The sequence below is a fragment of the Ustilago hordei genome, assembly GCF_900519145.1.
Source record: "Ustilago hordei strain Uho2 genome assembly, contig: UHO2_contig_04, whole genome shotgun sequence".
Lineage (NCBI taxonomy): Eukaryota > Fungi > Basidiomycota > Ustilaginomycetes > Ustilaginales > Ustilaginaceae > Ustilago > Ustilago hordei.
This window is the reverse complement of record NW_024545261.1, coordinates 128,191-153,978: the sequence shown is the minus strand read 5'-3', so window position 1 is coordinate 153,978 and position 25,788 is coordinate 128,191. Positions and strand designations below refer to the sequence as shown.

At 51.3% G+C, this 25,788-nt stretch overlaps 14 protein-coding genes and 1 non-coding gene across 15 annotated transcripts; 7 read left to right on the top strand and 8 right to left on the bottom strand.

Moving 5' to 3' along the window:
- Positions 1-462: 462 nt before the first annotated feature.
- tRNA-Gln(CTG) lies at positions 463-568 on the bottom strand. The gene has a single exon. It is a non-coding gene; the product is annotated as a tRNA-Gln (tRNA).
- Positions 569-721: 153 nt separating this feature from the next.
- On the bottom strand, positions 722-3,363 carry UHO2_02377 (uncharacterized protein; the record flags this gene model as incomplete). The annotated part of the gene is made up of 2 exons (XM_041555165.1): positions 722-1,788; positions 1,872-3,363. The coding sequence occupies 2 exons, from the start codon at positions 3,361-3,363 to the stop codon at positions 722-724; spliced, it is 2,559 nt and encodes an 852-aa protein (XP_041411099.1).
- Positions 3,364-4,045: 682 nt separating this feature from the next.
- Positions 4,046-5,338, top strand: UHO2_02376 (uncharacterized protein; the record flags this gene model as incomplete). The annotated part of the gene is made up of 3 exons (XM_041555164.1): positions 4,046-4,930; positions 5,025-5,091; positions 5,193-5,338. The coding sequence occupies 3 exons, from the start codon at positions 4,046-4,048 to the stop codon at positions 5,336-5,338; spliced, it is 1,098 nt and encodes a 365-aa protein (XP_041411098.1).
- Positions 5,339-5,698: 360 nt separating this feature from the next.
- On the bottom strand, positions 5,699-6,532 carry UHO2_02375 (uncharacterized protein; the record flags this gene model as incomplete). The annotated part of the gene is made up of 3 exons (XM_041555163.1): positions 5,699-5,873; positions 5,953-6,428; positions 6,518-6,532. 3 exons carry the CDS (start codon positions 6,530-6,532, stop codon positions 5,699-5,701), a joined length of 666 nt encoding a protein of 221 aa, XP_041411097.1.
- Positions 6,533-6,732: 200 nt separating this feature from the next.
- UHO2_02374 (uncharacterized protein) lies at positions 6,733-7,066 on the top strand (the record flags this gene model as incomplete). Its single annotated transcript, XM_041555162.1, has 2 exons — positions 6,733-6,762; positions 6,785-7,066. 2 exons carry the CDS (start codon positions 6,733-6,735, stop codon positions 7,064-7,066), a joined length of 312 nt encoding a protein of 103 aa, XP_041411096.1.
- A 447-nt stretch (positions 7,067-7,513) lies between these two features.
- Positions 7,514-8,953, top strand: UHO2_02373 (putative Chitin deacetylase; the record flags this gene model as incomplete). The annotated part of the gene is made up of 1 exon (XM_041555161.1): positions 7,514-8,953. The coding sequence occupies one exon, from the start codon at positions 7,514-7,516 to the stop codon at positions 8,951-8,953; it is 1,440 nt and encodes a 479-aa protein (XP_041411095.1).
- Positions 8,954-10,212: 1,259 nt separating this feature from the next.
- UHO2_02372 (uncharacterized protein) lies at positions 10,213-11,043 on the bottom strand (the record flags this gene model as incomplete). Its single annotated transcript, XM_041555160.1, has 2 exons — positions 10,213-10,869; positions 10,993-11,043. 2 exons carry the CDS (start codon positions 11,041-11,043, stop codon positions 10,213-10,215), a joined length of 708 nt encoding a protein of 235 aa, XP_041411094.1.
- Positions 11,044-12,813: 1,770 nt separating this feature from the next.
- On the top strand, positions 12,814-15,264 carry UHO2_02371 (uncharacterized protein; the record flags this gene model as incomplete). The annotated part of the gene is made up of 1 exon (XM_041555159.1): positions 12,814-15,264. One exon carries the CDS (start codon positions 12,814-12,816, stop codon positions 15,262-15,264), a length of 2,451 nt encoding a protein of 816 aa, XP_041411093.1.
- A 207-nt stretch (positions 15,265-15,471) lies between these two features.
- On the bottom strand, positions 15,472-16,698 carry UHO2_02370 (uncharacterized protein; the record flags this gene model as incomplete). Its single annotated transcript, XM_041555158.1, has 1 exon — positions 15,472-16,698. The coding sequence occupies one exon, from the start codon at positions 16,696-16,698 to the stop codon at positions 15,472-15,474; it is 1,227 nt and encodes a 408-aa protein (XP_041411092.1).
- Positions 16,699-17,112: 414 nt separating this feature from the next.
- Positions 17,113-17,943, bottom strand: UHO2_02369 (uncharacterized protein; the record flags this gene model as incomplete). Its single annotated transcript, XM_041555157.1, has 1 exon — positions 17,113-17,943. The coding sequence occupies one exon, from the start codon at positions 17,941-17,943 to the stop codon at positions 17,113-17,115; it is 831 nt and encodes a 276-aa protein (XP_041411091.1).
- A 257-nt stretch (positions 17,944-18,200) lies between these two features.
- UHO2_02368 (uncharacterized protein) lies at positions 18,201-18,911 on the top strand (the record flags this gene model as incomplete). Its single annotated transcript, XM_041555156.1, has 2 exons — positions 18,201-18,745; positions 18,830-18,911. 2 exons carry the CDS (start codon positions 18,201-18,203, stop codon positions 18,909-18,911), a joined length of 627 nt encoding a protein of 208 aa, XP_041411090.1.
- A 146-nt stretch (positions 18,912-19,057) lies between these two features.
- UHO2_02367 (uncharacterized protein) lies at positions 19,058-21,169 on the bottom strand (the record flags this gene model as incomplete). Its single annotated transcript, XM_041555155.1, has 1 exon — positions 19,058-21,169. The coding sequence occupies one exon, from the start codon at positions 21,167-21,169 to the stop codon at positions 19,058-19,060; it is 2,112 nt and encodes a 703-aa protein (XP_041411089.1).
- A 221-nt stretch (positions 21,170-21,390) lies between these two features.
- Positions 21,391-22,644, top strand: UHO2_02366 (uncharacterized protein; the record flags this gene model as incomplete). The annotated part of the gene is made up of 1 exon (XM_041555154.1): positions 21,391-22,644. The coding sequence occupies one exon, from the start codon at positions 21,391-21,393 to the stop codon at positions 22,642-22,644; it is 1,254 nt and encodes a 417-aa protein (XP_041411088.1).
- A 90-nt stretch (positions 22,645-22,734) lies between these two features.
- On the bottom strand, positions 22,735-23,508 carry UHO2_02365 (uncharacterized protein; the record flags this gene model as incomplete). The annotated part of the gene is made up of 2 exons (XM_041555153.1): positions 22,735-22,832; positions 22,923-23,508. The coding sequence occupies 2 exons, from the start codon at positions 23,506-23,508 to the stop codon at positions 22,735-22,737; spliced, it is 684 nt and encodes a 227-aa protein (XP_041411087.1).
- Positions 23,509-24,048: 540 nt separating this feature from the next.
- Positions 24,049-24,876, top strand: UHO2_02364 (uncharacterized protein; the record flags this gene model as incomplete). Its single annotated transcript, XM_041555152.1, has 1 exon — positions 24,049-24,876. The coding sequence occupies one exon, from the start codon at positions 24,049-24,051 to the stop codon at positions 24,874-24,876; it is 828 nt and encodes a 275-aa protein (XP_041411086.1).
- Positions 24,877-25,788: the final 912 nt, after the last annotated feature.

Below are 25,788 nucleotides of genomic sequence, written 5' to 3'. Positions count from 1 at the left end.
CAGCAGACAAGTCTTTGGCACAATTAAAGGGCTCATAATGGTGTTGGTTTTGTCGTTGCTCGGTGCAGGGGCTCCCCAATGTCACTCAGAAGTTGTTAGTTACCACGAAAGGCTGAATTCCATTAAAAAAGGATCATTCTGGTCTGGTATTATGCTGAAGGGTCAAAGGGGCTGGTGCGAGGCGAGTAGATGATGCTGGGATTCCAGACTTGGTATGTTTGCCTGCGCTTAGGGTAGGCGATGCAATTGTATTGGGCTGTGAGACAGGGTAATAGGGCCAAGGAGGAGTTGCAGATGGCACTTCTTGATGGGTGTCAGAACACAATCATCTCGAAAACTCTAAATCATCATTACTCATCCATTTTCTGATCAATCCTAGTCCAAATTTGGTGAGGGCGGTTCCCTCAGATTGCCGCGTTCGTGGTGGCCAAAAAAATAGCAAAAAAAGCATTCCTAGGAGGAAGGTCGAACTGGGATTCGAACCCAGGGCAAGAGAAGTCGAATCGAATCGCCGAGCTGAACTCGCCTGATCAGAATCTCCTAAGTTAACCAACTACTCCATTCAACCCTTTCTTGACGTGCCTTGACGCATTCAAGCTTTATTAAGCAATCATTAAACTTGTTTAGAAGAATGCCAGACTTCTCAGGGCAATAGTACTGTCTCAACATTACAGTTTGAACAGCATGCTCCTGTGCGAGGCACTGATTGCACTGCGATCATTCAAAAAAGCTGGTCTACATCTTTGAGAAAGGCTTCGAGATCAAAGGGAATGCAGGCATCGAACATGCTCGCATCCATCACATCCGAATGGCCGGGTGTGGGAGTGACAGAAGCCGTCGAAGCGGCGTGTGAAGGTTCTAGACCCGGTAAATTCCAGAACAATGCTTCCTCGCTCATCGACTCATTGTTGGCGGAAGGATGATTTCTTGAAGCTTCTTCTGGCACTCTGGCTGATTCAGTCGTTGTCGTATGGCGTACTTGCTGGTTGACTGCCCGCGTTGGATCCGTATTGAGAGCACCCGAACCCTGCACTGCTTCCGCCGCCGATGCAAGAAAGTCCATTGCGGACGTTTCTGCGCGGACGGATCGACCGTCCGCATCAGCAGCGGCGTGGCTTTCAAAGGATTCTTCGGCCTGCGTCGAGGTCCCTCGGTTTGGGACCCCCTTCGACGTCTGATCGTTCCGAAGCGAGGAGACGGGACGATAGACACGATAGAACACCTGCCACAGTTGGGCCATTTCAATCATCTCGTCAATGTAGTCGGCAGAGATCTGCGCAACTGTGTCGGCGTTCGACTTGGAGCTTTCAGGCAACAGCCGTCTGATGCTCTGAGCGGACGCTTCCATCACGGTGATGTTCAGTGAAGCGTCACTAGACGTACGTGCCCAAGCGACCAATACAAACGCAATGCTCTCTAGACATCTCCTGGCTCCGTGCACCGTCATGGCACACAGAAGCAACGTCGGCAAGCGTTGCAGATACCTGGGTGAAATTTGGGCTTGAGAGTTGGATCTGTGCAGCACAGGTTGACGATCCAGCTGCGCCACGCCAGAAAGTAAGGCACGACTCATCTCCATGCCGAAGGCTCCAACCTCAGAGATGTGCTGAGCACCACTCAATCGAAATCGGACTGAGCGCATCAACTCGGTGGCATCGATCGAGCCCTCCAACTTGCCCGAAAAGATGCACGAAGTATGGTGGCTGCCGATCAGAGCGGAGAAGAAGGCACATTCGATGTGCACGAACTGTTCCCACAAACGCACCAGGCGTTGGCCGGCATAGACTCCTGTTATCAAGGATTGAACCACGATTTCTTGTCAGTATTTAGCGGTCTCTGTATTCTTTCGGTAGGACGTAGCTGCGACTCACCCAAGGCTTCGTCCGTACGATCTCGAACACTAAGAATCCTGCCAGTAGTTTCCCAGTGAAGGTCAGTATATCGCTGGTGCTTCTCTTCCTGCGACAGTTGAGCATCCGAGATTGTCTCTTGAAGCTGACGCAAGCCGCTCAAGAAGCAACAAGCGGTTTCCACGCGCTTACAGATCACGGTACGACCAGCAGAACGTAGAATGCCATCTCGGCCATGTTTCTTCTCTAAACTGCTGCAAAATTCTCGCATCTCGTTGTAGGATTTGGTGGTCGGGCCGTTCGGATCCTGGAGCCGCGGTGGAGATGGCAGCTTCTGCCCTTCCTCATCGACGTTGTACAGCAGCTTATGTGCATTGGCAGCAAATTGAACATCCAGATCATCGATAATCGTGAGTCTTTGACCTAAGAAGGCGTAGAGTGCCTCCCAAGAGCGCAGGCAACACCATAGACTGAGATGTGTAAGCCCCTTTGATGACGACTGTTGTGTACTTGTGATGGAATCGTCCAATTTGAGCTCCCTGGCTATCCTGAGCGAGCAAGTGAGAAGATTCTCGGAAGCCAGACCGAAACCTCTGCCATCGAGCTCGAATTGGGAAGCAGCAGTGCCAACAAGGCCGGGTTCGTGAGAAAGCAAAAGCTCAAAGGCCATGACGAGATGGATATCGCGTGGCGATGATAGTAGCATTTGTGTACCGAGCCGATCGACGTAGTTGGAGAGGTTCCGAGCGTCAGGCGACGACAGTTCATCTTCGAGCCCTTTCAGAGCAAGTAATGTCAATGTGGCTAGCAGCAGGGCTCGTGGTCGATTCGCGCTGAGAGACTGCTGACGGTGCAGACTGGTCAGTGAGGGCAAATAAGGATGTCCGACGAGGTAGTCCTGCAATTGCAGATCCATCAGCACCATCTTGTCGGGTTGGAGGAAGGTCACTATGTCTGGTGTTGAAGGAGGCGTGTCGATTCGCATCTTGAGATAGTTGTCATACCTTTGTTTGCGCTGCAAGCGCTCTATGAGAGTGTGTAAGGTGGTAGATAAGGTCTTCCAGCCTCTTTGTCTGTTGATGAGCAGGCTCTGAGCATGATTCAGGTCAGAGGCTGCTAGCTGTTCACCGTCTGCATTCTGGGAGGGGCCGACAGCAAAAGCAGAGGGGCCGACTCCATCGGCTGATCTCGCAGCCCGCAATGTGTTTGATGTTTGATGATGAGCTACGCCGCTGTCTTTTGCAGCAGACTCGTTGGAAGATGTCGCTCGACCGCGCTCAACAGAGCTGCTGGGGGAAGCGGTCGAGCGATAATCTAGCTTTGGCTTTCGTTTGCGGTCGCCGTCCCAAACGATGCATTCGATGCCAAGGACATTGCAGCGATGGCACTGTTTGTCTGTCGGCAGAGGTGTCTTGGAGCTATCTACGTAGACGTCTGGCAGCTCGCAGCGTGCCTTCTTTTCGCGACATTTGAGGCAGCTTCTTCGAGCCAGCGGACGCTTTTTGGGCCCCATCGTGGCTTGGTTGATTCCTTCGTTGATGCGAAGATGCACCCGCAGGTTGAGGTTGACTGAAATGAGCTGGTGGTCGTAGTAGCAGCAGATGAGTGTGGTGTTCAGACAACAGGATCGAGTCGACAAGATGGAGCTGAAGGTTGTTCGGACGTCAATATGGCAGGATGACGTTGGACAGGAGATGAAGCTCGTTGGCTGTGTGTTTGCGGTCGAACTCCGCCGGACCTGTCAAATTTGTATGAACACGAGGCAAATTTTACCGTTTATCCTGGCAGAGAAAAATAAGTCCGTCGGACTTCATACACAGCCCGGTATCGATCTCTGCTATGGATTTGGCAGTCAGAAGTTGGCAGGAGTCCGGACACTGAAGCAAGGGAGCTCCTGTGCCACGAAGCAAGTCCGCCGGACAAGTTGCCCACGTCAAAGTTTGGGTATCTTCCTATGCAGCTATCCTCTATCGTTGCTTGGCGTTTGACACTGTGTTGTTCTGCGATACTGTGTTGTTCTCCGAAAGCACATGGTCGCTGACAGCTGAGCGCTGCATCGGCATGCCGAGGACCACCTTCCGAAAGAAAACCGAAAGTATAAAGTTTCGTCGAGATTCCTTGCCTTCCTCTGACGCTCATTATCCACTTACCACACAATCTCCTCACCTCCATACTCGTCCGCAAGCTCGTTCAGAATGCTAGATAGACTCGCCTTCACCCTGATCATCACGGCCGTGGGTGCTGTCGCTCAAGCGACCTTGACTGATGCCACTGCAACGGTTATGGGCATCAGGTTCATCGCGGCTGTCTCACCGTCTGGCACGCCAGACGGCATTCTCAAGTACATCCCCAGTCCTGGCGGCAACTACTTTGTCGGTGGCCTTTACGCCGTATATGCAGCTGTTCTCTTCTACTACATCTTCCGGCACAAAGACCAATGGGCTCTGTGCCTTCCGTTCGGATGCTTCTTCTCTGCAATCGGTTACTTTGTGCGTCCATCCATCGACCCTTACAACGTCAGCCTTGGCTTGTACATCATCCAGAGCATGTTTGTGGTCATCTCGCCAGCCGCTTTCCTCGCCTTCAACTATCTCTTGTATGGACGCATGATCTTGGCGGTAGATAAGGAGTTCGGTAGCTCCGGAATGGATCTGCAAGCGATGGAGAGTCAGCCACTGACTGCTGCCGAGAAGATCACGATGCTGCACAAGGCTGGAGGGTCTAAAAGGGAAAAGTCTCGCTATTCTTTCATCCCGCCACGCATCGTGGGTCGAGTCTTCGTTTGGAGCGATGTGGCTACGTTTTTGGTCCAAGTCTCCGCTGGTGGCATGCAGGCTAGCGGTGGAGCTGAGAACCCCGGCTTGACTGAGATCGGCGACAAGCTTTTCCTAGTCGGTGTGATCCTTCAGGGTGTTTCGTACATTCTCTTTACACTTCTTCTGACCTATGCCACCATTCTGGTGATGCGGGAAGGTGCGCGCAACAATGTCGGACAAATGGGAGACCGAAAAATTATGGGCTTGGACAAGCCGGTGTTCGCTCTTGTTGGCGGACTGTACTTCTCATCCATCTTTGTCATCGTAAGTAGGTCATTCATCCTTCGTCCAGAATCCGAATCAAGACAACTTGAACTGACCTTTTTCTCAATTTGAGTGAATCGCTGCCGACCAACAGATCAGGTCCTTCTATCGTATCATCGAGTTCTCGCAAGGCTACAGCGGCTACCTGGTGTCGCAAGAGAGTAAGTATTCTTGCATGGTGATGATGAATCGAGTTTTGCCTTGTTGAGTGGTCAAGTGACTGACACTTTCTGCCTTGAAACTGTTTTTGAGCGTGTCACAGTCTATCTATTCGTACTGGATGCCGCGCCGCTCCTTCTGGCGGTTGGTATTTGGGTGACCATGTGGCCTTCTGCGCTGCTTGAGAAGATCTTTGAAAAGAGATTCTCCGGCGAAGGGGCTTACTCTCTTCAGAAGACCTCTACTTAATTGATCGTCGGCGTGGCGCAATATCCGCCTTAGCCATCCCCTTTTGTATATAGAATCACGACTCTTGGGTTGTCACTCTCGCAGCTCAAGGTGGAGGACAATAGACACATGTCAGGACTGTACCTTTTCGACTGTTGATGAATTGCCTGTGCTTTGCGCAAGTCAGAAGCGAAGGCGAAACCTGCGAGAGTAGAAGCCTTGAGAATGGATAACGCAACAAAGAATGTCAGGATGCAAATGTATGGTATTCGAAGAAGCTAGTTTTACAGATGTCGGTTGGTTGCGGCCGGGTAAACGTTGGAGAACGAAAGAAAAGAATGTGCAGTTTGCTGATAATGGCGGACGACGTGTAAAGCGGAATCAGCCCATTTGAGCGAACTCGTCAGCGCGTTGGAAGGCAGGTGAGTCCACGGAGTTGCCATTCTGGGTGATGTCCATCTCGAATGAGGACTCAGCAGAGGCCGACGCGCCTGGCTCCTTTTCCTCAAGCTGAAGAAGCTTATGGTTGCCGGGGTGGATTAGATTGCATTGCTCACTGTTTATGGGAACGGCGTTGCAACGAGGTCAGTATCGATGAAGCATAAGTGCGGTAGGGGGCCAGCGCAGGGACTTACGGGTATTTTCCGCTGATGCGGACCATGCGGAAGAGAGGAAAGGCTTGCGGATCACCTTGCCAATCTCGAAGGAGCTTGACGTTGGTTTTGCTTGTGAGATCTGGGACCTCGAAACCTTGTTCGTATTCTTGGAGCTCCAGGGCGATGATCTGTTTCAGCTCGAGCTCACGCTTGTGAGGCGGCCTACCTGGCCTCCGATCGGCTTTGAGCTGGTCAAGCTGGTCATTGTGTCGTGTGAGGAAGTTTCCGGTGATGAAGGAGTGCACAGTGGCAAGATCTGGCAAAGCATCAATGTCGTCCGGAAGCATGAGAATGAGAGTGGAGAGACGGTCGACCTTGGCATTTGAGGAGCGATTTCGGACAGCCTTGGCCTGAGTGAGCTTATCTTTGCGGTGCGCTACTCTCGCAAGCTGGGTAGCTCTTCTCGAGAAGGGGTGGGTGGGACTCGACTTTTTCTTGATGGAACGTTCCGAGATCTACGGTGAGTGCAAGCAAAAAAAAGGGGACGATTGTGAGCAGACTGCAAGCGGAACTTGGCATTTGGAATGATCTGCGTCTATTTTACCTTTTTTCCTCCCATCTTTGCGGACTTAGGCTTATGGTGACGAGATCAATGGTGGCAGTGACAGTGAGAAAGAAGCTCAGAAGAGCATCCTAAAGGAGGACCCTTGAGAAACTCGACAGCTGAGGAAAAATCGAGGGGAAAATTTGGCTTGCAGCAAGGCAATCAGTATCTCCGAATTCCGAGCCAGGAGATATCACGATGATCGGGAACCAATCATGATCCGATTTCGATTGAACAAGACCAGGGTATGATCTGCTCGCATCGCAGCAAGACTCTCATCGTGGTTTGCATCGTTCATCTGGGCAGCAACAAAAGCTCGTGATGCTCTGCAAGTTTGCCGAAGCTGCAACGTTGATCGCCGGTGGCATGTCATTTGACGAGGTTCGGTGTGTTCAAGCAGATCATGAAAGCCAAAAAAAGAAAGCATTCCCCGGGGGAACGAATGCCGAAGAGAAGCGGCAAAGGTGCAGGGCAAAGGTGCAGGGCGACAGCTCAGAGTCAACTTTGCTGCAAGATGATCAAGAGTTGGTCATTCCGAATGCTCCTTAGATGCACGAGCGACGCCAATACAGCTGCTGGGGTAAGTAACCTCCTAGAAAGCGGCATCATGCGAGCGAGCAAAAACAGCAACGACAACCATGTTTCGTTGGTTACCTTTCTTTGCCCGATCCCTAGGTTTCCTTTCAGGACTCGGCAGTGACACAGTCCAAGGTGCAGAACCTCAGCTGACATCCGATTCCAATCTGTGCAATTCGCATTCCGCTTTGTCCAGTTCGGTGTGTGTCTGTGTGTGTGCTGGTGTCGACGTCCTCTAGAGTCATCTTTCCTCCCGACCTTCACCATCCATCAACTTTGCACGAGATCCTCGGTTCGCTGCTCCATCATCTCATCCCATTCCGATCCAATTCGACTCGACTCGAATCGACCCGGACTGGATCCCCTTCTATCACCGTCTCCTCCTCCTCCTCCTCTTCTTATAGGCGGTCTCGTCCCATCATGGTCAAGTTCTCCTCCTTTGCGGCTCTCCCATTGGCGCTTGCTGCCGTCGTTGCGGCCAAGCCCGACTTTGAGAAGCGTCAAGCTTCTGCATCTGGCTCGGCTGCCACTCGAGCCTCCTCCGCTGCCAATGCTAGTGGTGGTGGTGGTGGTGGTGCTGCTGCTGCTGCTGCTCCTACTTCCACCTTCACTGGAAGCCTCCCTGCTTCGATTTCGTCGCTCCTTGCTGGCGTCTCTTCGGGACCTGGTGTCACCACATCCACTACCTCACTCTTCACCACTTACGCAGCTGGTGCTAAGAACCCCCAGGTGACCGGCGCTCCTGGTCTTCCCGACATCAATTCGATCCTTCCTTCCAACTTCCCTGCTCTCGATGCCGTACCACCTACCAACTCGGCTCAGGTTCAGAGCTGGATTTCTCAGATCGACTGGTCTCAGGTCCCCAACGTCACCACCACCGTTGACTCAGCTTCTTGCAGCGGTAACCCCGCCAACCTTGGCCAGGCCGGCCCTGACGGTAACTGCTGGTGGTCTTGCGGTCAGTGCACCCGTTCCACCGACATCACCACCTGCCCTGATCCCAACACCTGGGGTCTCTCTTACGATGACGGCCCTTCGCCCTACACTCCTACCCTCCTCCAGTACCTGGACCAGAACAACCTCAAGTCCACTTTCTTCGTCGTTGGATCGCGTGTCATTTCGCGTCCCCAGATGGTGCAGACCGAATTTGAGCAGGGTCACCAGATCTCGGTTCACACCTGGTCTCACCGCGCTCTTACCACCCTCACCAACGAAGAGATTGTTGCCGAGCTTGGCTGGACCAAGGAGGTCATTCGCTCAGTGATTGGCGTGACTCCCAACACTATGCGTCCTCCTTACGGTGACATTGACGACCGCGTTCGCGCCATCTCGCTTCAGATGGGTCTCACCCCTATCATCTGGACCACCCCTCCCGGTGGTCAGCCTTACGACACCAACGACTGGCGCATTGCTGCTGGTGTTGTCTCGCCTGCCGAGGTCGTCTACGGTTTCGAACAGATCATCAAGAACGCCTCTTCCCTCTCCACCGGTTACATTGTTCTCGCACACGACCTTTACCAGCAGGCTGTCGACATTGCCGTCAACATTGTTCTTCCCGCTGCTCAGCAGATGAGGCCTAGACAGAACCTCATGCCCATCGTCGAGTGTCTCAAGAAGCCTGCTGGCGATGCTTACATCGAGACCTACTCGAACAGCTCTGGTGCGCTTCCCAACGAGGTTGGCTCCACGGGCACTCACCTTCTCACCTCCACCAAGGCTGCTGCTGGCTCTCTTGCTTCCGCCACTGGCCAGAGCTCGGGTTCGGGTTCTGCTGGCCGCAACTTTGCCGGTGCTACAATCCTCTCGATCCTGGGCTCTGTGCTCGGTGCCGTTGCGCTCTCCTTCGGTCTTCTCGTCTAAGACGCTAGAAGGAGTTGCATATTGTGCTGGATTCTGGACAACCAAACACATCCGGAACTTCACACAAGGATATTCCCTGATCTCTTTGCATTCCAACGGTGTGTGTTTCGCACGTTCTTGCTCTGCTTGGACAGGCATGGAACGGCTCGCTAGGTCACCTTCTCACCTTGACCCTTGCCAGGAATAAAACAAGTCCACTTGCTCAACAGTCTGCCATTGCTGCGTTTGTTGAATGCCGTGAGCCTACTGCCACTGGTTGGCTGTGCTGTTCTTCTATGGACAGCAGGCCTGGCTATGGATGCAATGAGATTGCGGTCTAAGGATCAAGTTGTGAGTGATGCCTGCTGAAGGAAACGATCTAATATGATGATGCGAGTTGACGTAAGCGAACATGAAAGAGATCGGGCAGAGCCGATCTGAACAGAGATCGGATACAACTTAGTCCCGCTCGTTGACACACATCGTCATTAAGTGGAATGCTCCCACCTTTGGCATATGCCGATAATTTGTATAACGTAGTTCATGTACATGTCAAATTCACATAGGTCTCGGATTGGAAGTGGCCAGGGGACTTGGGAGTTTCTGGACTCAAAATTGCTGAAACAGCCAAGTCCCCCTCTCAATTTCGAAATTTTGAGGCAGCAGCTCCAGTCAATTTTGGTTCAACACACACACACACAACAAGCAGGCCAGTCCACCATAGATGTGGACCTTTACTATATCAAAGCACAACAACAACACTTGAATTGCAATGCAACATAGGATCACATGAAGGGTGGCATGGGTGGAAGGAAGGGTGGCATTGGCTGCCACCTGGGCAGTGGGGGCTTGACAGGTAAGATACTTGAACTAGCAAAAGGCAGAGGTGGGGGTACCATTGACATAGACTCATAACCTGGAAAAGGCAACATTGATTGTGGAGGCCAGAAGCTTCTTTCAGATGACAAGGTTGGTGTCAGCTGGACTGGCAGGTTCTCTTGATTGCTTGCTCACTCTTTGCCTTTTGCTTGCTTCTTGCCCTTTTGAGCCCTTGTTCCTGAATCCTTCTGAGCCTGCTCTTCTCATGCTGCAAGTAGCCTTGGTAAGTCACTTTGGTGTAGTACCCTGGCCTGCAACAACTGATTCCTATCACCTGGGAGTGCATGTTGCTTCTTAGAGTGGGCTGCTGTGAGCTCTTGAATGCAAGCTTGATCAATTGCATGCTGGCCAAAGAGAAGGTCCATGAACTTACCTACCTTCTTCATCCAAATGCATCCTTGTCAGTGATTGCTTGCCAGAAGTGCCTGCTGTTCTTCTTGATCCTGATCCATGATGGCATACATCTGTGCTAACATCTTCTTTGCTTCCTCTGGAGTAGAAGGAGTTGTTGGAGTCTCCTCAACTGCAGGAGCTGAAGATGGAGGTGTTGATTCTCGATGGTAGCTGGGCATGTGCCATAGAACCTTCTCTGGGTGGAGCTTTGAGTTGATCCCAACATCTCTGAAGGCTTGTGATGCTAAGGTGCTTGTTATGACCTGTTGTGATTTGCTGTACATGTCGATGAAATCCTTCTTACTGATTGAAAGATTTGCTCCAGCAAACTTGTCAACCTCCTTGGTGAAGGCTTGCTGCAAAGGTCCAAATATCATGATGTCAAGTGGCTGTAGGAGGTGTGTTGCATGGGGAGGAAGGCAGAGACAGACAATGCAGGAGTCCCATGCTTGCTGAATGAACTCAGCTGTGATGTGGGAGCCATGACCATCAAGGATAAGCAGCTGATACTTTCCTTGAGCCCTTTGCTTGGTGTGCTTGTCAAAGCAGTCCTTGAGCCAGTGTAGTGCAAGCTCATTGTCAGTCCAGCCATTCTGGCTTGTTGCAAAGACCCAGTCCTTAGCTGCAGTGTGATTGTGGTACCAGCCCTGCATGTGGTTCTTGCCCTGAAAGATAACCATAGGTGGTGGCTTTATCCCTCATGCACCAATGCACTCAATCACTGTGATAGTCTCCCAATTGCCTGGCTGTGACCTGAAGTGCTGATTCTTCCCATTCTCCCTGGGTACAATGATGTATTGGCATTGACTTTGTCCAATGAGAAACCCAGTCTCATCCATGTTGAAGATGTTTTCAGGTAGGATCCTTTACTTGGCAATAGTCTTCTCCAAGACATCAAAGTATGCTTCAACAACTGATGGATCACTAGTGGCCTGTGTCATGGGCCTGAATGCTCAAGAAGCAGGAGGGTCACTGGTTCATATGGAAGGAGCACAGGTATCGGAGATCTAGTCGATACCAGTAGAGAGCATGGTCGTAGTGCAGTCTCCATGGAGACCATGGACTCCTATGGATTCACATGCAAAGGAGCACTGAGCCCATATGCGAGGAGGGCCAGGCACAGCCACAAGGAGGACCAAGCTCAAGGAGCAGGCACAGCCACGAAGAGGACCAAGCTCAAGGAGCATGCAGATGGTTACCACTCAGGGGCTCGAGAGACAAGAGTCAAAGGAACCGACACCAGGTCCTGAGGAGGAGGAGCAGTGTCGAAGGAGTCGACACAGCTCAAGAGGCACAGGGATGCCAAGCAGGAGAGGCCCCTGAGCAGTACTCGATGAAGAAGGTACTCTCTGGAGAGAGAGCAGGAGCAGCATCGCTGGCGATGCTGTGAGCTCCTTCTCCTTTGACCGGTGACAGTTCCTTTGACTCTTGTCTCTCGAGCCCCTGAGTGGTAACCATCTGCATGCTCCTTGAGCTTGGTCCTCTTCGTGGCTGTGCCTGGCCCTCCTCGCATATGGGCTCCGTGCTCCTTTGCATGTGAGTCCATAGGAGTCCATGGTCTCCATGGAGACTGCACTACGACCATGCTCTCTACTGGTATCGACTAGATCTCTGATACCTGTGCTCCTTCCATATGAACCAGTGACCCTCCTGCTTCTTGAGCATTCAGGCCCATGACACTTTCCTGACTGTGGAGGTTGAATTGAGCTCAAAATAGTGGTCCAGGAAGCAAACATGATGAGGCTGGAGTTTTCTCAGCTGGCCCCCCTTTGACTTTGGAACATCAGTGGAGGTGCTTTTGCTGATGCAATTCACAGTAGACTTGCTCATACCAAGTTGGTCAGCAACTGAACAGGTAGATTCCCCATTTTGGATGTGAAAGAGTGCCAATTGGCACCTCCCTGGGGTGGTTTTTGGCATGATGGTATAGATATGATGGTGTCAGACTGGAAGCACTGCTGGATTGTTCACAGTCATCTGATTGAGCTGAAACTTTCCACATCACTACTTTTGATGTGTATGAAGGTGCCCACCAAGTTACATTGCAAGTTTCATTGTAGTCAAAAGCCCACAAGGTCAGGAATGGAGTGGTGTCACTATTTGGGAGCATGCTCCATAAACTGTCCCACAATAAAAAAAAATTCAGCTTTTCTTCATAGTACAATTTTCTTAGTCAATGTCAATATCATTTACACAGTCTTGGAGAGAAGAAGCAGGGCTTTCAGATGATATCAGACAGTGTGGCAATACAACTTATGGCTATTGAGCATTAGAGTGATGTATGGTGACATGTAAATTCATGGGACAGTTTATGTGCAAGCTGTATGTTTCTGCCCTAAAATAGTAGTGACATCGTACTCTGACTCTCCCCGATCGCCAGTATCGGGACCAAAACGTCTTCACTTTTCAACACCCTAATGCCGCATTTCTGGTCGTTTCGCCTCCACCTTTAGTCTTAAATTCAACCTGGAACACCCACACGATGCACTTTTGTATTCGCCAAATATAATCGTCATGCATCAAGCACTACAAAATGATTAGCGTCCTGCATGCATTCAGAAGTCAACGACCCCTAGCCTCCTATCTCCTCCTCCTTCTCCTCGACCATCATGTTGAAAGCCATCTTTTCCTCGTCGAGCAGCTCCAAGTCGGCAAAGGTAAAAGCGCCGAACGATACAGCCGGCTCCTCACCATCCTCATCCAAAAGCAGAACAGCTTCACCTGCATCGTCGCCCAATATGTCTTCTGGTCCGCTTCCGCCATCGCACGGATCTAGCTCTGCCATGGCTGCTTGGACTGTTCCGCCGTTTCCATATCCTCTTCCGGAGAGTCGCATTGGCATTCTGACGACAGAACAGGGCCTGCTGGTTTATCCTCGTAACTCCACACACTTACATCAGCACCGACATTATCACCATGGCCACACAAGTCACCACGTCAAAGCGAGCACCTCAGCAGTTCCATCCACACCCGCTTTTCGTCCCTTTGGCTCAGGCGATGGCTTCAAGGTCGCTACGATTGGCGCTTACAATGCCTCATCGCTGGCAGCTTCGACCGCTTCACTCACTGCCACAGGAGCTCTTCCGCCAATCACCTCGCCCGATGTCGGCTTCCTTATCGACTGGAGCAAAGATGCCAAGATCACTCCTCTCCAGCCTGCCGCCTGCAAGGCAATCCTAGACGGTGCATCGTCAGACGATGCATCCATCGAGTGCTCTGGTATCATCGGCCTTTCACGCTTCTTCAGCAGCAGCTACCTATTCGTCATCACTAGCTCAAACCTCATCGGTCACTACTTCCACCATACCCGCCCGATCTATTGCTGTACTGGTGTCCTACCCATCCCATTGCTACGAGAAGAAGCATCCCAGGCTATCCATGCTCAAGCAGCAAAACAAGGCAGTGCAGCTTCACAAACTCCCGCTGCTGCTCAGCCCAGTGACTTTTCGACGGATGAAGATGCTGCTGGAGATAGTAGCTCAGCAAGCGATAGTGATTCATCCGAGTCAGACTACGACGACGTTGAGACTCCGGCTGCCATCCCCAAAGAGCCCTTCTTTTCATCTCTATCCAACACTCAACGATCTGATACTTTACGCATGCCCAAGTCGAGGCCTTGGCTCACACGCGCTGCTCGTGCAGTATCCGATGGTCGCATTGAGACCATCTCTGAAGACCCAGCCACGCAGTCTCGGTCCGCAGATGCATCGACCGATGTCGTGGAGCTTCCCGCTGCTAACCCACTCCCTCAGTCGCCTGAAGAGATCCAAGATAAAGCTGCTGTGGAAGAGCTTCCTGCAACAGTAGCGTCGGCGACTCCCGATGAACAGTGGCACGCTGCTAAGCAAGCCGAGTTGGAGGACAAGGCGGTCAGGGAAACAGCCAAGTACTGGGCTCGAGGCGAGTTTTGGTTCAGCTACGACTTTGATCTTACGACTTCGCTGCAGAACAAGAGACGGGCGCTGGAGAACAATCCCAAGCCAGACATGAGCCCCACTTCCAGATCCATGCCGCTACCCACCACGAAGGTTCTCAGTGAGGATGCTGAGGAGATAGCTGCTTTCCCTTTGCTCGCTGAGCCGTACCCAAACTTGCCGCTGTGGAAAAGAGCCGATCGCAGATTCTGGCATAACGAGCATATGTCGAAGGATCTCATTCATGCTGGACTCCATGCTTATATCTTGCCTGTCATGCAAGGGTATCTGCAGACTGTCACTTTGCCAATCCAGCCCATTGGCCAGGCCAATCAGGAAGAAGCTCCGAAAGATAGCGCAGATGCATTTCTGCGCTGTCAAATGATGGTCATCTCCCGCCGATCCAAGGAGCGCGCAGGACTACGCTATCAGCGTCGAGGAATCAACGAGTCCGGCCAGGTCGCCAACTTTGTTGAGACCGAACAAATTCTCTACGTCCTCCGCAGCTCCACCAAACCCAAGTCTGAGATGATCGGAGATGTTCTCTCTTTCGTCCAGATCCGTGGTTCGATCCCTCTCTATTGGTCTCAGAGCCCATTCTCGCTCAAGCCACCACCCGTACTCGAGCGTACCGAAGCAGAAAACACCGAAGCCTGTCGCAAGCATTTCTCCGTCCAAGTCGAACGCTACGGATCCATCACCTGCGTCAACCTTGCCGAACAAGGTGGTAAAGAAGGCCACATTTCAAAAGCCTACAAGACCGCCGTTGAGAACCTCAAAACCGAAGCTGCGAGTACGGAGGGAAAGCAGTGGGATAGAAGCAAGTTGCATTATGTCGATTTTGACTTTCACAAAGAATGTTCTGGAATGCGGTTTGAGAACGTGGCCAAGCTCATAGGTCAAATGGAGGAAACGTTGGGGCAGATCAAGTATTATCATCATAGTGTAGGAGGGGAAAGGGAGGGGAAGGTGGAGGTGTTGAGTAGGCAAACGGGTGCGTTTCGGGTTTCGTGTTTGGATTGTTTGGATAGAACGAATGTGGTTCAGTCTGCGTTTGCTAGGCATGTGTTGACTGGGCAGATGGCAAGATTGGGGATCAGGGTTGGTGCTGCTCCTGACACTGCTAGTGTTTCCGCTGCGGCCTGAGACGACGGCCTCTTGTGTTTCCTTCGATTCTCGTTTTGTTCTGTTTTCACTAGATACCCTAACTTCAGTATGCGGTGACGGACGGATTTCTGCGGATGTGAAAGTGTGATTCTAGACCATTGCAAAGGTGAAGGCAGATCCAAGGGTATACGATTGAACAATAACAAGATGGTCTGAGTAAAAAAGGAGTAGAAAGGCAGCGACGATCTAAAGCCATAGTCGACGCTTCAAACCTTCAATGAGCGGACCGAATAGCGGCATCATCGCTTTCGCCTCATCCAGGCTCTGAATCGTCTTGTCGGTAATGAAAGGTTCCTCTTCGTCCTTGTTATCGGGATCGAACGCTCCTGCGTCGACGCAACACTCGCGGAGCAGCTCTACAATCCTCCTAACCTTGTGCTTGGATGAAACACAACCTTCCTCCTCCCCTTCCGCGTCATCATCGTTACCAGCACTCGAAGCACCCTTTCCACCCTGATTGCCTTTGACTGTATGATGCAGGTGTCTTGACTGCATCGTCGACCCTCCACCTCGTCCGATAGCAGACTCGCCAACTTCATCCGAAATCGCTCTGAAAGCAAAGATCTTCTTCCCCGCTTCCTCTGCATTGCTCGCTACTGCATTCGTTGTAGTGATGTTCTTGATCGACGCTGTAGTGTTGCTCCTCGAGATCGAGTTGAGATACGTCACTACAAAGCCCCAGTTGTCTTCCGGATGACTACTCTCGTGTGGGGAAGTAACATACAATCCTTGCTGAATACCCACGATATCTCCCACCAAGACTTTGGTGAACTCGTTGAGCTTCTCACTCCCGAAATCGTAGCTGCAAACATACATCGCTTTGTTCGTCAACAGCGCTACCTTCTCCTCCAGCTTCAACGCAGCCACCGTATTCGCCTGCAGAGGAGAGCAAAGTGTCCACCCACCAATAAGCGGCTCCGTCTCGGACACAACTTCTCGTCGACAGCTTTCGATGGCAGATGCTCTAACCCTCGCCAACCTTATCGATTCCGAAGGATCCCTACTATTGAGGTCATCATAATACCTCTCCAATCCACCTAGACCGATCGAGCCATATGTAAAGTCTAGAACAGTCTGACGGAAGAAGTCAGTGACCGCACCTTGAACCATACGATAGACCGAGTTGGTGGCATCGTTGATCATCCCCAAGAAACTACGTTTGCCCGTGCGCGTGAAATCGACTTTGAGCGCATCGGTGTTGGAATAGCAGTGAGAGATTGCGTTTGCGTTGTTCGCCCAGATATCGTTGAATGCTTCGTCGAGGGCTTTTTCGGTTAGGGTGAACCGCGGTGGAGGGAGGTCGGTGAGTTTGGTGAGTGAGGTTGTATTGAGGTTGGAGGAGGGAGGTGCGACGGCGGTGGTGATCTTCTCTGCTGTTGATGTCGCCTGTGCCGTTTCTGGTAGGTCTGACATTGTGTCAGAGTGCAATCTCTCGGCAGTCGATTTGAGGGGAAAAAGAGATGGTGGCAGGGTTGAGGAAGCAGGATCTGTCATGCAGGCCGAGACCCCTGAGCGCTTGAGCGCCCTAAACCCAAAACCTCCACATTTCGGCGTTTTTATTATTTTTATTATTTTTATTATTTTTATTTTTATTTTTATTTTATTTTTTGTTTTTGTTTTTGTTTTTGCGAAAAAGAAACACGAAAAGAAATACAACATCAAAAAGAAGGTCGCGAAATTGACAGGGAAAACAGAACTCGTGTCACGCTCCTTCTCATCACCGCCTGTTGAACGGCGTCAAGGAACGCTTCTGGATCACTACAGACTGGAAGCGGGCCACAGGATAGGATGGACAGCTCCGGTCTGCTTCAGACGAGGCCAATATGACTACGAAAAGACCTGAAATTCGGCAAGATCATGATCAGGCAATTGCTTCGAGCACCAGGCCCTCCTCAACCGCACATTGGCATGAACCTTGACGTGTGACACAGCCTCAAACCTCCCCAACCTTTGCATTTTTGAATTTTTCCCCTGTTCATTCCCATCATGTCCTAGCAAGCAAGTATCAGAGCAGTACTTGACAAATTGATCCAGAGGAAGAGTGAGCACCTGCCACGAGGTCAACGAAGTCTGTTCTTGCGTTGGCTGAGCAGCCATTGTGAGAGGGAGATGCAGGATCTGCTCCCATTTCTTCACTCCATTCTGTCCATTTGCATTCAGCGTCCGATCATCTTGGGCGGGCTTGAAATACAGCTTTGGCTCAACCTGGAAGCTGCTGACGCGTATCCTTGCCTGCTGGTGCCTTTCGTCTATGATGCCGACCTCGAAAAGAAAAGGTCGGAAGCTGCCAATGGGTCTGAATTGAAACGTGAGATAGGGTAGCTTGATGCCCAGTTGCGTGTGCTTGTTTGGAGGAGATCGAATGAAAGTGCCTCGAATGGAGGGGGACTGGATGTGAAGTACTGGCTCCGAGCAAGATCCTCTGATGGGCTCATCGGATCGCAATTTGAAGCTATCAACCGGAATGCCAGCATCATGTAGTGCTGTAACGTCGGTCGAGTCGATGAGCAGGCGTATACCAGAGTCTTCTTCTAGGTCAGGATCTTGGTGCAGCGCCCAAAGTGCGAATGGGTTCGAGGAGGTGGAGGAAAAGAGGCTGAGAGATTCAGGCTGCACCACGTCTCCGAGAAGAGAGTTCGGGGCAGCCCTCGATGCCATCGATGGCTACCAGAGCAGAGCGTGCGTTTCAAAGATACTGTGAGAGGTGATTGAGGATGGTATGAAGTGTGTCGGTGCGGCACTGCAAAATCCCTCTGGTGGAGGTCAAGATGTTCGGCTCTCGGCTTTCATTTTGGCGGCGCATTCCATTCTTCGAGCTTCGCAACACCTCAATCTGTTGTCCACCAACGTCCCATATCACCTCCATCAGCTATCCTTTGCCTCCAGCACCCTCTACCAACATCGGTCTATCCAACATGGACCAGCTCAAACACCGCCTCTTCGGCCAACCTGATCCACCCACCACCTCCCTCCTGATCACCAAACTTCAACGCTTGGCAGAATCCATCTACACCAACCCACTCAATCTCCTCCTTCTCCTCGCTCTACTCTACATCCTCATCCCACTCATCCGACCCTCATCTCCAACATCATCACGCTGGACCCCGACCCCCGCCGAAGCACGCTCGCATCTCTCCGCCCCCTCCAATAGATACACCTACCTCCCGTCCCAACATCCAGACACGGTCGAATGGACCAAATACATCCCCCGCACACTTGCGGTCTTCGACGGAACCGGTAACTCTTCCGACTCTGATGGATCGCGGATCTTGCTAGCGATCAATAGGAAAGTGTTCGACGTGACAAAGGGCAAGACCTTTTACGGTCCAGGTGGACCTTATGGTAACTTTGCAGGAAGAGATGCGAGTAGAGGAATGGCAAAACAGAGTTTCGATATGGAGATGTTAACACCTTTAGATCAGCCGATTGACAAGTTGGAGGATTTGACCCCGAGCGAATTGTAAGTTGCGCATCCTCGGTGTGGCAGTGTGGAATTTGGTGTAGTAGCTGACCTTGCTTTTGCGTTTGATTCGGGGTTGGATAGCAAAAACATGAAAGAGTGGGAAGCTCACTTTACAGGCAAATATGGTATTGTTGGCGAGCTTATTGATGAAGACCAGGCCTGACCCGCAGAACAAGTCAATCATGCTTGCGGTTGCAATGACACAATCCCAAGCGGTCAAACAGCTTTTCCGTTTACATGGTTTCCGATTGCGATTTGCGATGCAGTGAGAATGAAAAAATTGAAACAGATGACTTGGAGGGGGGCACTTTATCGCGACCCAGTCCCCCAGAACCTGTCTCCAATGGACCCGCAACCCGGCGTGATGGCAAACACCACCCTGCTCCCTTTCGCCATATGTGGTTGCCTCTGCGGCTGCCTCTTCTCCGCTTCATTCTGGCTTCCAAACCTCCCGTCAATGCTCAAGAGCGGAGGAGAAGCCAATAGATGCAAGTTCTCTCTTTTGTTGAAACCTGGTGAAAGATCGTCTTCGTCTACAGGTGCGTTTTGCGCGTGTCCTCTTGTCTCCGTTCTGTCTTGCTTCGTCGCGATGCCGGTGGCGGAAGAGGAAACGGTGGACCAAGGAATACGCAACTTCTGCAATCCTGGATCGACACCAGCGACTACAATCCTGACTCTGGGGAAAGCACGGTTTAGGGCATGAATTCCACCTTGCGAGCTAGCCAGCAGGGTCAGAAAGATAATCTGATCTTCAGGCACCGAGTGATCCAACAGGACACGGATGGCCATGAACGCCGCTGCTCCCGTCCCGATCTGAGCGTCCAGCAAAAAGACCCACGACTTTCCCGCTGTTTCTCGACGACGAATGAACGAGGGTAGTGAAACGTCGTAGAGGTGCGGTTCGCCGTCCTCTTCGTTGGATTGAATGAGGAGGCTGCCGAGTGACATGGCTGGGAATGCACGGCGGAGGGAAGGTTCGAGTACGGCTCCAGAGCGAAGGATGGAGACGGAGCAGAGAGAGGATATGTTGAGTTCGTGACCGATGTGTTTGCGGCCACCGTGGATGGTGATTTCCTTTTCGCGATAGGGGAGGAGAGTGGTAGCAAGTTCGACAATCAGGGTGCCGACACGTTTGCATGCGAAAGTGAATTCAGAAGTGGGTGTGGATCGATCGTGGAGGATGGTGAGCAGGCCTTGTAGTTGAGGGGTCTGAGCGAGCATGATGACGTTTGATGGTAGGCTGGAGTCGTCGGCAGTAGCAGAGGTGCTGGAAGCTCCTCGTTCGGTATGCGTAGCATTCGAAGCATACGAATCGCTGCGATTCAGGTGAGGCTTGATGGGTGTGAGACTGGATCGCCTTTCGTTTGCAGAGCCTAGCCCATCGTAGGGGCTCATAGGTACTGCATCGCTGTTCTTGTTGCCTGCGGCTCCACGCGCAGGAAGCTGGGTAGCAGGTGTCTTGTAGAACTCGGCTCGCAACTTCCTCGACCTGTTCCTCAACTGCTTCTCCATATGCTGACTGATGACCTCAATAGCAACTTGGTTATGCGAACCAGGCACGATCATATCGGCATGTCTCGCCGTCGCCGATACGAAAGTGTCGAATGCAGGTTTAACGAACCTCAGGTACTGATCCAGCACCGAGTTGACCGACCTCCCCCTCTCAACAATATCCCTCCTAATCCTTCTTGCCAACATCAGATCCGAATCCGCCTGAACAAACACCTTGAGGTCTAGCAAATCTCTAATCTGGGGATCATGCAAAACAAAGATGCCTTCCACAATCAATACTGCTGGTCCGTATAAATAGTTGGTCTCTGAGGTCCTCTGGTGCTGCACGAAACTGTATACTGGAATCTCTACTGCTTTGCTCTGACGCAGATCCTTGATGCACTGTTTGAGGATATCGTAATCGAAAGCATCCGGGTGGTCGAAATCGTATTGTTCCTGGAAAGCGAGTTTAGATTGTTCAGCGGAGAGGGATTTGTAGTAGGCATCTTGACTGACGATAGCGACCCAAGGAACGTTGGGAAGCCTTCTGAGGATTTCTCTAGCTACCGAAGTTTTTCCGCTAGCAGAGCCACCAGCGATACCGACGACGTAGGCTGGCACGGGTTCTCCGACTGAGTTGTACCAGGGAGCACGGCCAGCATCGGTGAGCACGATAGTCTTGGATCGAGTTGCAGCTCTAGCACCAGAGCCTGAGTCCGAAGCTTTGACAGTGGGTGTAGGTGGTTGCAGCGATGCGACAGAGGATACCAGCGATTGTGCTGGAAGAGTTTCGGATGCTCCTACCGCAGCCGCAAGAACGCCGTGGGTCGAACCAGAGCCTTGGGGAGAGGGCTGTTCTGATGAAGTTACAGGTTGTAAGATGGGCGTACCATTGCCCGAACGTCTTTGAACGATTTTTCCCGCCTGCATCGCTGTGATACCAACGATGGTTAAGAGAGATGTATTAGTCTCATAAAAGCAAAGCGTATGTATCAAGACCGAAAAAAATTCATTCGCAACTCCACAGCAGCCAATTGGCCGCACAAGTGAGAGGGCACGGCCCACTTCTACTTTTACTCAGGGTCCAGGTAGCTGACGCTTGTTCGCAGCACACGATCATTGCCGATACTGCTGACAAGAAGGTCGTGGGGATGTCTGCTCTCGACCATGTTGCTGAGCAGAAGTACATGATCGCTTCTAGCGCCGGCCTTGTCAACCCGCTTTGGCCATATTTCTCACTCGAAGAGCCTCGTCTCGTGCTCGATGTGCGATCCGACTCAGCATTCCACCAAGCACATCTAGCCAACTCGTATCATATCTACCCGATAGCAGAGCTCAAGTCCAGATACAGCTACTTGCCCCCACGAAATGTTCCTTTTCTCGTTATAGCTGACCAAGATCAGCGGCATCAAGTGGCAGAAGCATTTGCTTCGACTCCTGCTGCGAGGCTAATCTATCTATTAGAGGCGACGGCAACCTCCTCATTCCAAAGCACCAAAGTAGATCGAGAAGCCTTCTTTGCCAGTGCTCAGCAATGCGGTCTCGTCCGAACATCAGGCTCGCATCAAGACCGAATCACAGCAACCCACAGTGACGACATCCCAAATTTGCTTTTCCGGCCTTCACCAGCAGTCCAACGAACCGTGCTCAACCTCGAATCGTCTCGCAGCACAGCACACACACTGCGAGTGCTCGACTTGGGTTGTGGAGCAGCCCGAGACCTAGCTTGGATCCTGCACGGCTCTCGATCCCGAACTTCGCCCTGCTCTTGGATAGGAGTAGGCGTCGACAATTGGAAGGCTGCCCTCTCACGCGCACAGTTGCTGATGGAGGATCTTTGCTTGACTTCGGAGGAGAGAAAGCCAAGATGCGAAAGTATGCTTTGGGCAAAATGCAGCGATGCGGGCTATCTTGATCCTTTGGTCGGCAGCGGAAAGGGAAAGTCTGTACTCTCGCCGAAAGATGATGCGGAGTTGTGGCAGCGGCATGTAGCGCTCGGGCTCGAAGCTCTCCTTCCTGTCAGCACCGCGCAATCGCAAGAGAGTGAGGATGTGAGAGAGCGAGGGTTCGATCTGATCCTAAGCATCAGATTCCACCCCCGCTCGCTCCTACCACGCCTCTCATCCCTCGTCCGCACAAGTGGCATCGTGCTGCTAAGCCACTTTGTCACACTCTCCCCTACTGAGCGCTTCATTGCTGCTGAAGCGCATCCCGAGGCGATTCTCGACTACGAGTCACCCTCCCACGAAGGCCGTATACAACCAGGCGAAGTCGAGGCTTTGGTTGAGAGGTGGAACAAGCTTGTAGAAGCAGGCTACAAATGGGTCGTGGTGGAAGAAGTGCTGGAGCCGATCGAGGACCGGAGGATCATTAAGAGCGTTGCCCTGCGCAAGGTTGCCATGTAGGACCGCGTCAGTCCTGTATATGTACAGTACTGTACCATTCGCACAATAGACTGCGTCTCTATCTGGACTGTTGCTAGTAATGTTTGATTGCTATCGCCATGTAGGATCGTCTATGCTCCTCACAACAGCATAAGGCTCGAGAAGGTGAGACATGAGCCAGTCGCCGTTCGGAAGGTCATTGTTGTCCGCTACCGCACGGACACAACAGGAAGTAAGGAAAACGTCAGCAACTTGATCTCCCTTCGCGAAGTCAAGGCAGGTCGTGATTGGGAACTCACCTCTCCATATAGCTTCATCTTCATCTTTCGCTACTCCTGTCGCAACGTGTCTCACAACCAATCGCCTTTTCGCCTCTTCTTTATCCATCTCGAACACTAGTCTTCTATCCATCTCTTTCGCTGCTCTACCCCATTCTCCTACGCTACAATTGCAGTACAAACCTTCAAAGACTACAACTTTGTGGCTGGAAAGAACCAATACACCGTCCTCCAATGGGTCCTTTTCGGCATGGTCGAACGAAGGTGCTTTCAGCGTGGATGTGGGGTTTCGCTTGACGGAGGAGACGAAGTCGGCGAAGCGGGTAGAGTCGAACGTCCATTCCGATCCACGGCGGTCGAAAGCTAGTTTTGGATCGGAAAAAGTGGAGAGGACAGAGCGTGGGTAGTGCCATCCATCCATTCCGACACAGATAGCGATCGGCGAGAAGGATGAGCTTGCGTTAAGGGCTGAGACGAGCTTCGTTGCGAGTATGGACTTGCCTGATCCTGGAAAGCCTGAGACTCCAACCAGAAGTCGAGCATCTGATTCGAGGCTGTTGGCCTGTGCAAGCAGCTCAGTGACGAGCTGATTGAGCTGGTCTTGCATTCCTACAGACCCCTGCTTTGGCTTGAAGGTGGTGTGGGGGAAAGATATGGCGAGAAGGTTAATGAGAAAACTGGTGGAGGTCTGATCGCGAATTCCATGGTCGGTCAATTTCGCGGCTGTCACGAAAAATCAGCAACGAAAGGTGCGCTTCAGTTGAAGATGCGTCGGCATTCCAACGGGATTCATGGGGTCCACAGAGCACAAGTGAGCCATCGATGAAGCAAAGTCACATATAGGTGGCATGCATGTGGGCTGCATAAGCATTACCATAGCAACACTCAGGAGTAATACAGGAGGCAACAACTCAGGAGTAATGTGAGGAGTGGCTCACCACAGTCTAGCATGTATTGGAGGTGATGATCAAGTATATATATGCCCATGTACATAGCATCCCATTGATAGAAAAGATAAGCATTCAAGAAGACATATACTTGTGAACAAGAGCTTGCTAGTAGCTCAGGTCAGCATACAGGACTTGTAATCTCCAATTGATTAAGAGTCTGAAGCTCTACTGACTAAGCTGCACCCCTGTTAACAGCTATGGTAGAAGAAACTGAAACTCAAGCTGGTGCAAGCAAGGCCATAGGAGGTAGAAAGGGTAAAACCACCCAACCACAAGTCACCAATAACAAGGCCACCAATGAGACAGAGACCAAAGTGATTGACAATGATGCCAATGAAGAAACTGATTCCAACTCTGACCTCAACAGTGGTGGCAAGCAATTCAACTTCCACACCTTGGTGAAACTTCTTGAGCCAGTGCCCAAGCTTACATCACACAACTACTACAGTTGGAATGCCCACATCAAGTCTCTCCTCCAATGCATCCCCCATGCAATGAAACACCTCAAGGGAGTGTATGACAAGAAGCACCCCAAGTGGAACTGCACCTTCGATGATGCCTTAACAAATGCACTATGTGGCACCATTGATACTACTGGGGAATACAATGTCAATTACTTGATTCTCAACATCATCAGGGAGCCTCATACATTCCATCAGGTCTGGAAGAAGATTGAGAATGGCTTGACCAATGAAGCCACCACCACCTCTTGCCAAATTGCACTCATTTCTCAGTTAGGTGAGCTTAGGATGTTCAACTCTGATGCTCAAAAGCTCATCCAGGAAATCAGGTCTATCCAGACAGAGAGCAGCCTGTTGGGAAAACCTTTTGCTGATGACACTTTGTCCTTGAACCTACAGAAATGCACTATTCACCACCCAATGTATAAAGAAACAGTCACCACCATCAACCAGCTCACCTTCAGTGCCCTTGCTACTGCCTTGACTATTTGGCAGTTGGCAATCGAGAATAACCCTGTGTCAGGGGTCACGCGCCTGAAACCTGGTCTGCTCGTCGTTCGGTGACTATCAAGTTGTGCGACAGCTATTGTCTCTATACTGATCCTGGCAAGTTGTGTTGTTCAGCAACTATCGAGTTGTGCAACAGCTGGTGGTGTTCGATATGAATGTTGTATGCTATTGTAGGTTTTGGCTAACCTCTGTGGACACTCTGTTCAGGGGTAGCTCAGCAAGATCAATGTCGATACGAAGGTTATGACACCAAGGTCTGGTGTGAGTGGTCTTGTTGATGATGAGGTTGATGTGGTGTTGATGATAAGGTTGATGGTGTTGGTGATAAGGTTGGTGACATCGACACAAGTGTCCAGTGTGTCGACTATTGCTTGAGGTGATCCCCAGACTGCAGTGGACTACTGCCTTCAGTTCTATCTTAATCCAGACCACTGGTTTGCTATGAACCACCTTTGGATGTCAGTGAGTGGTGATACAACACATGCACTACAATGAGGAGCAACCTTGATAGATTGCTACTATGCTGACAATAACTAATGAATACTTTTATGCTGAAGTAATACTAGTTGTATGGTGAGTAGAGTGGATGAGGATCCACTCGACCACTGATGATGAGAAGGTATGGTTATATACCTCTTCATGGTGTCGCCAGCGACACTGCTCCTGCTCTCTCTCCAGAGAGTACCTTCTTCGTCGAGTGCTATACAGGAGGTCCCTCTAGTACCACTCCTGTCCTCCTTGAGCTATGTGTTGACTCCTTCGACACTGCTCCTCCTCCTTGCCATCCTGCTTGCTTAGCACTCCTGTGCCTCTTGAGCTGTATCAACTCTTTTGACACTGCTCCTCCTTCTCCTCCTCCTCAAGACCTGTGTCAGGGGTCTCGCGCCTGAAACCCAGGTCGGTCTGTCGAGATACTCGGTGACTATCAAACTGTGTGACAGCTATTGTCTCAGTATCGGTCTCAAC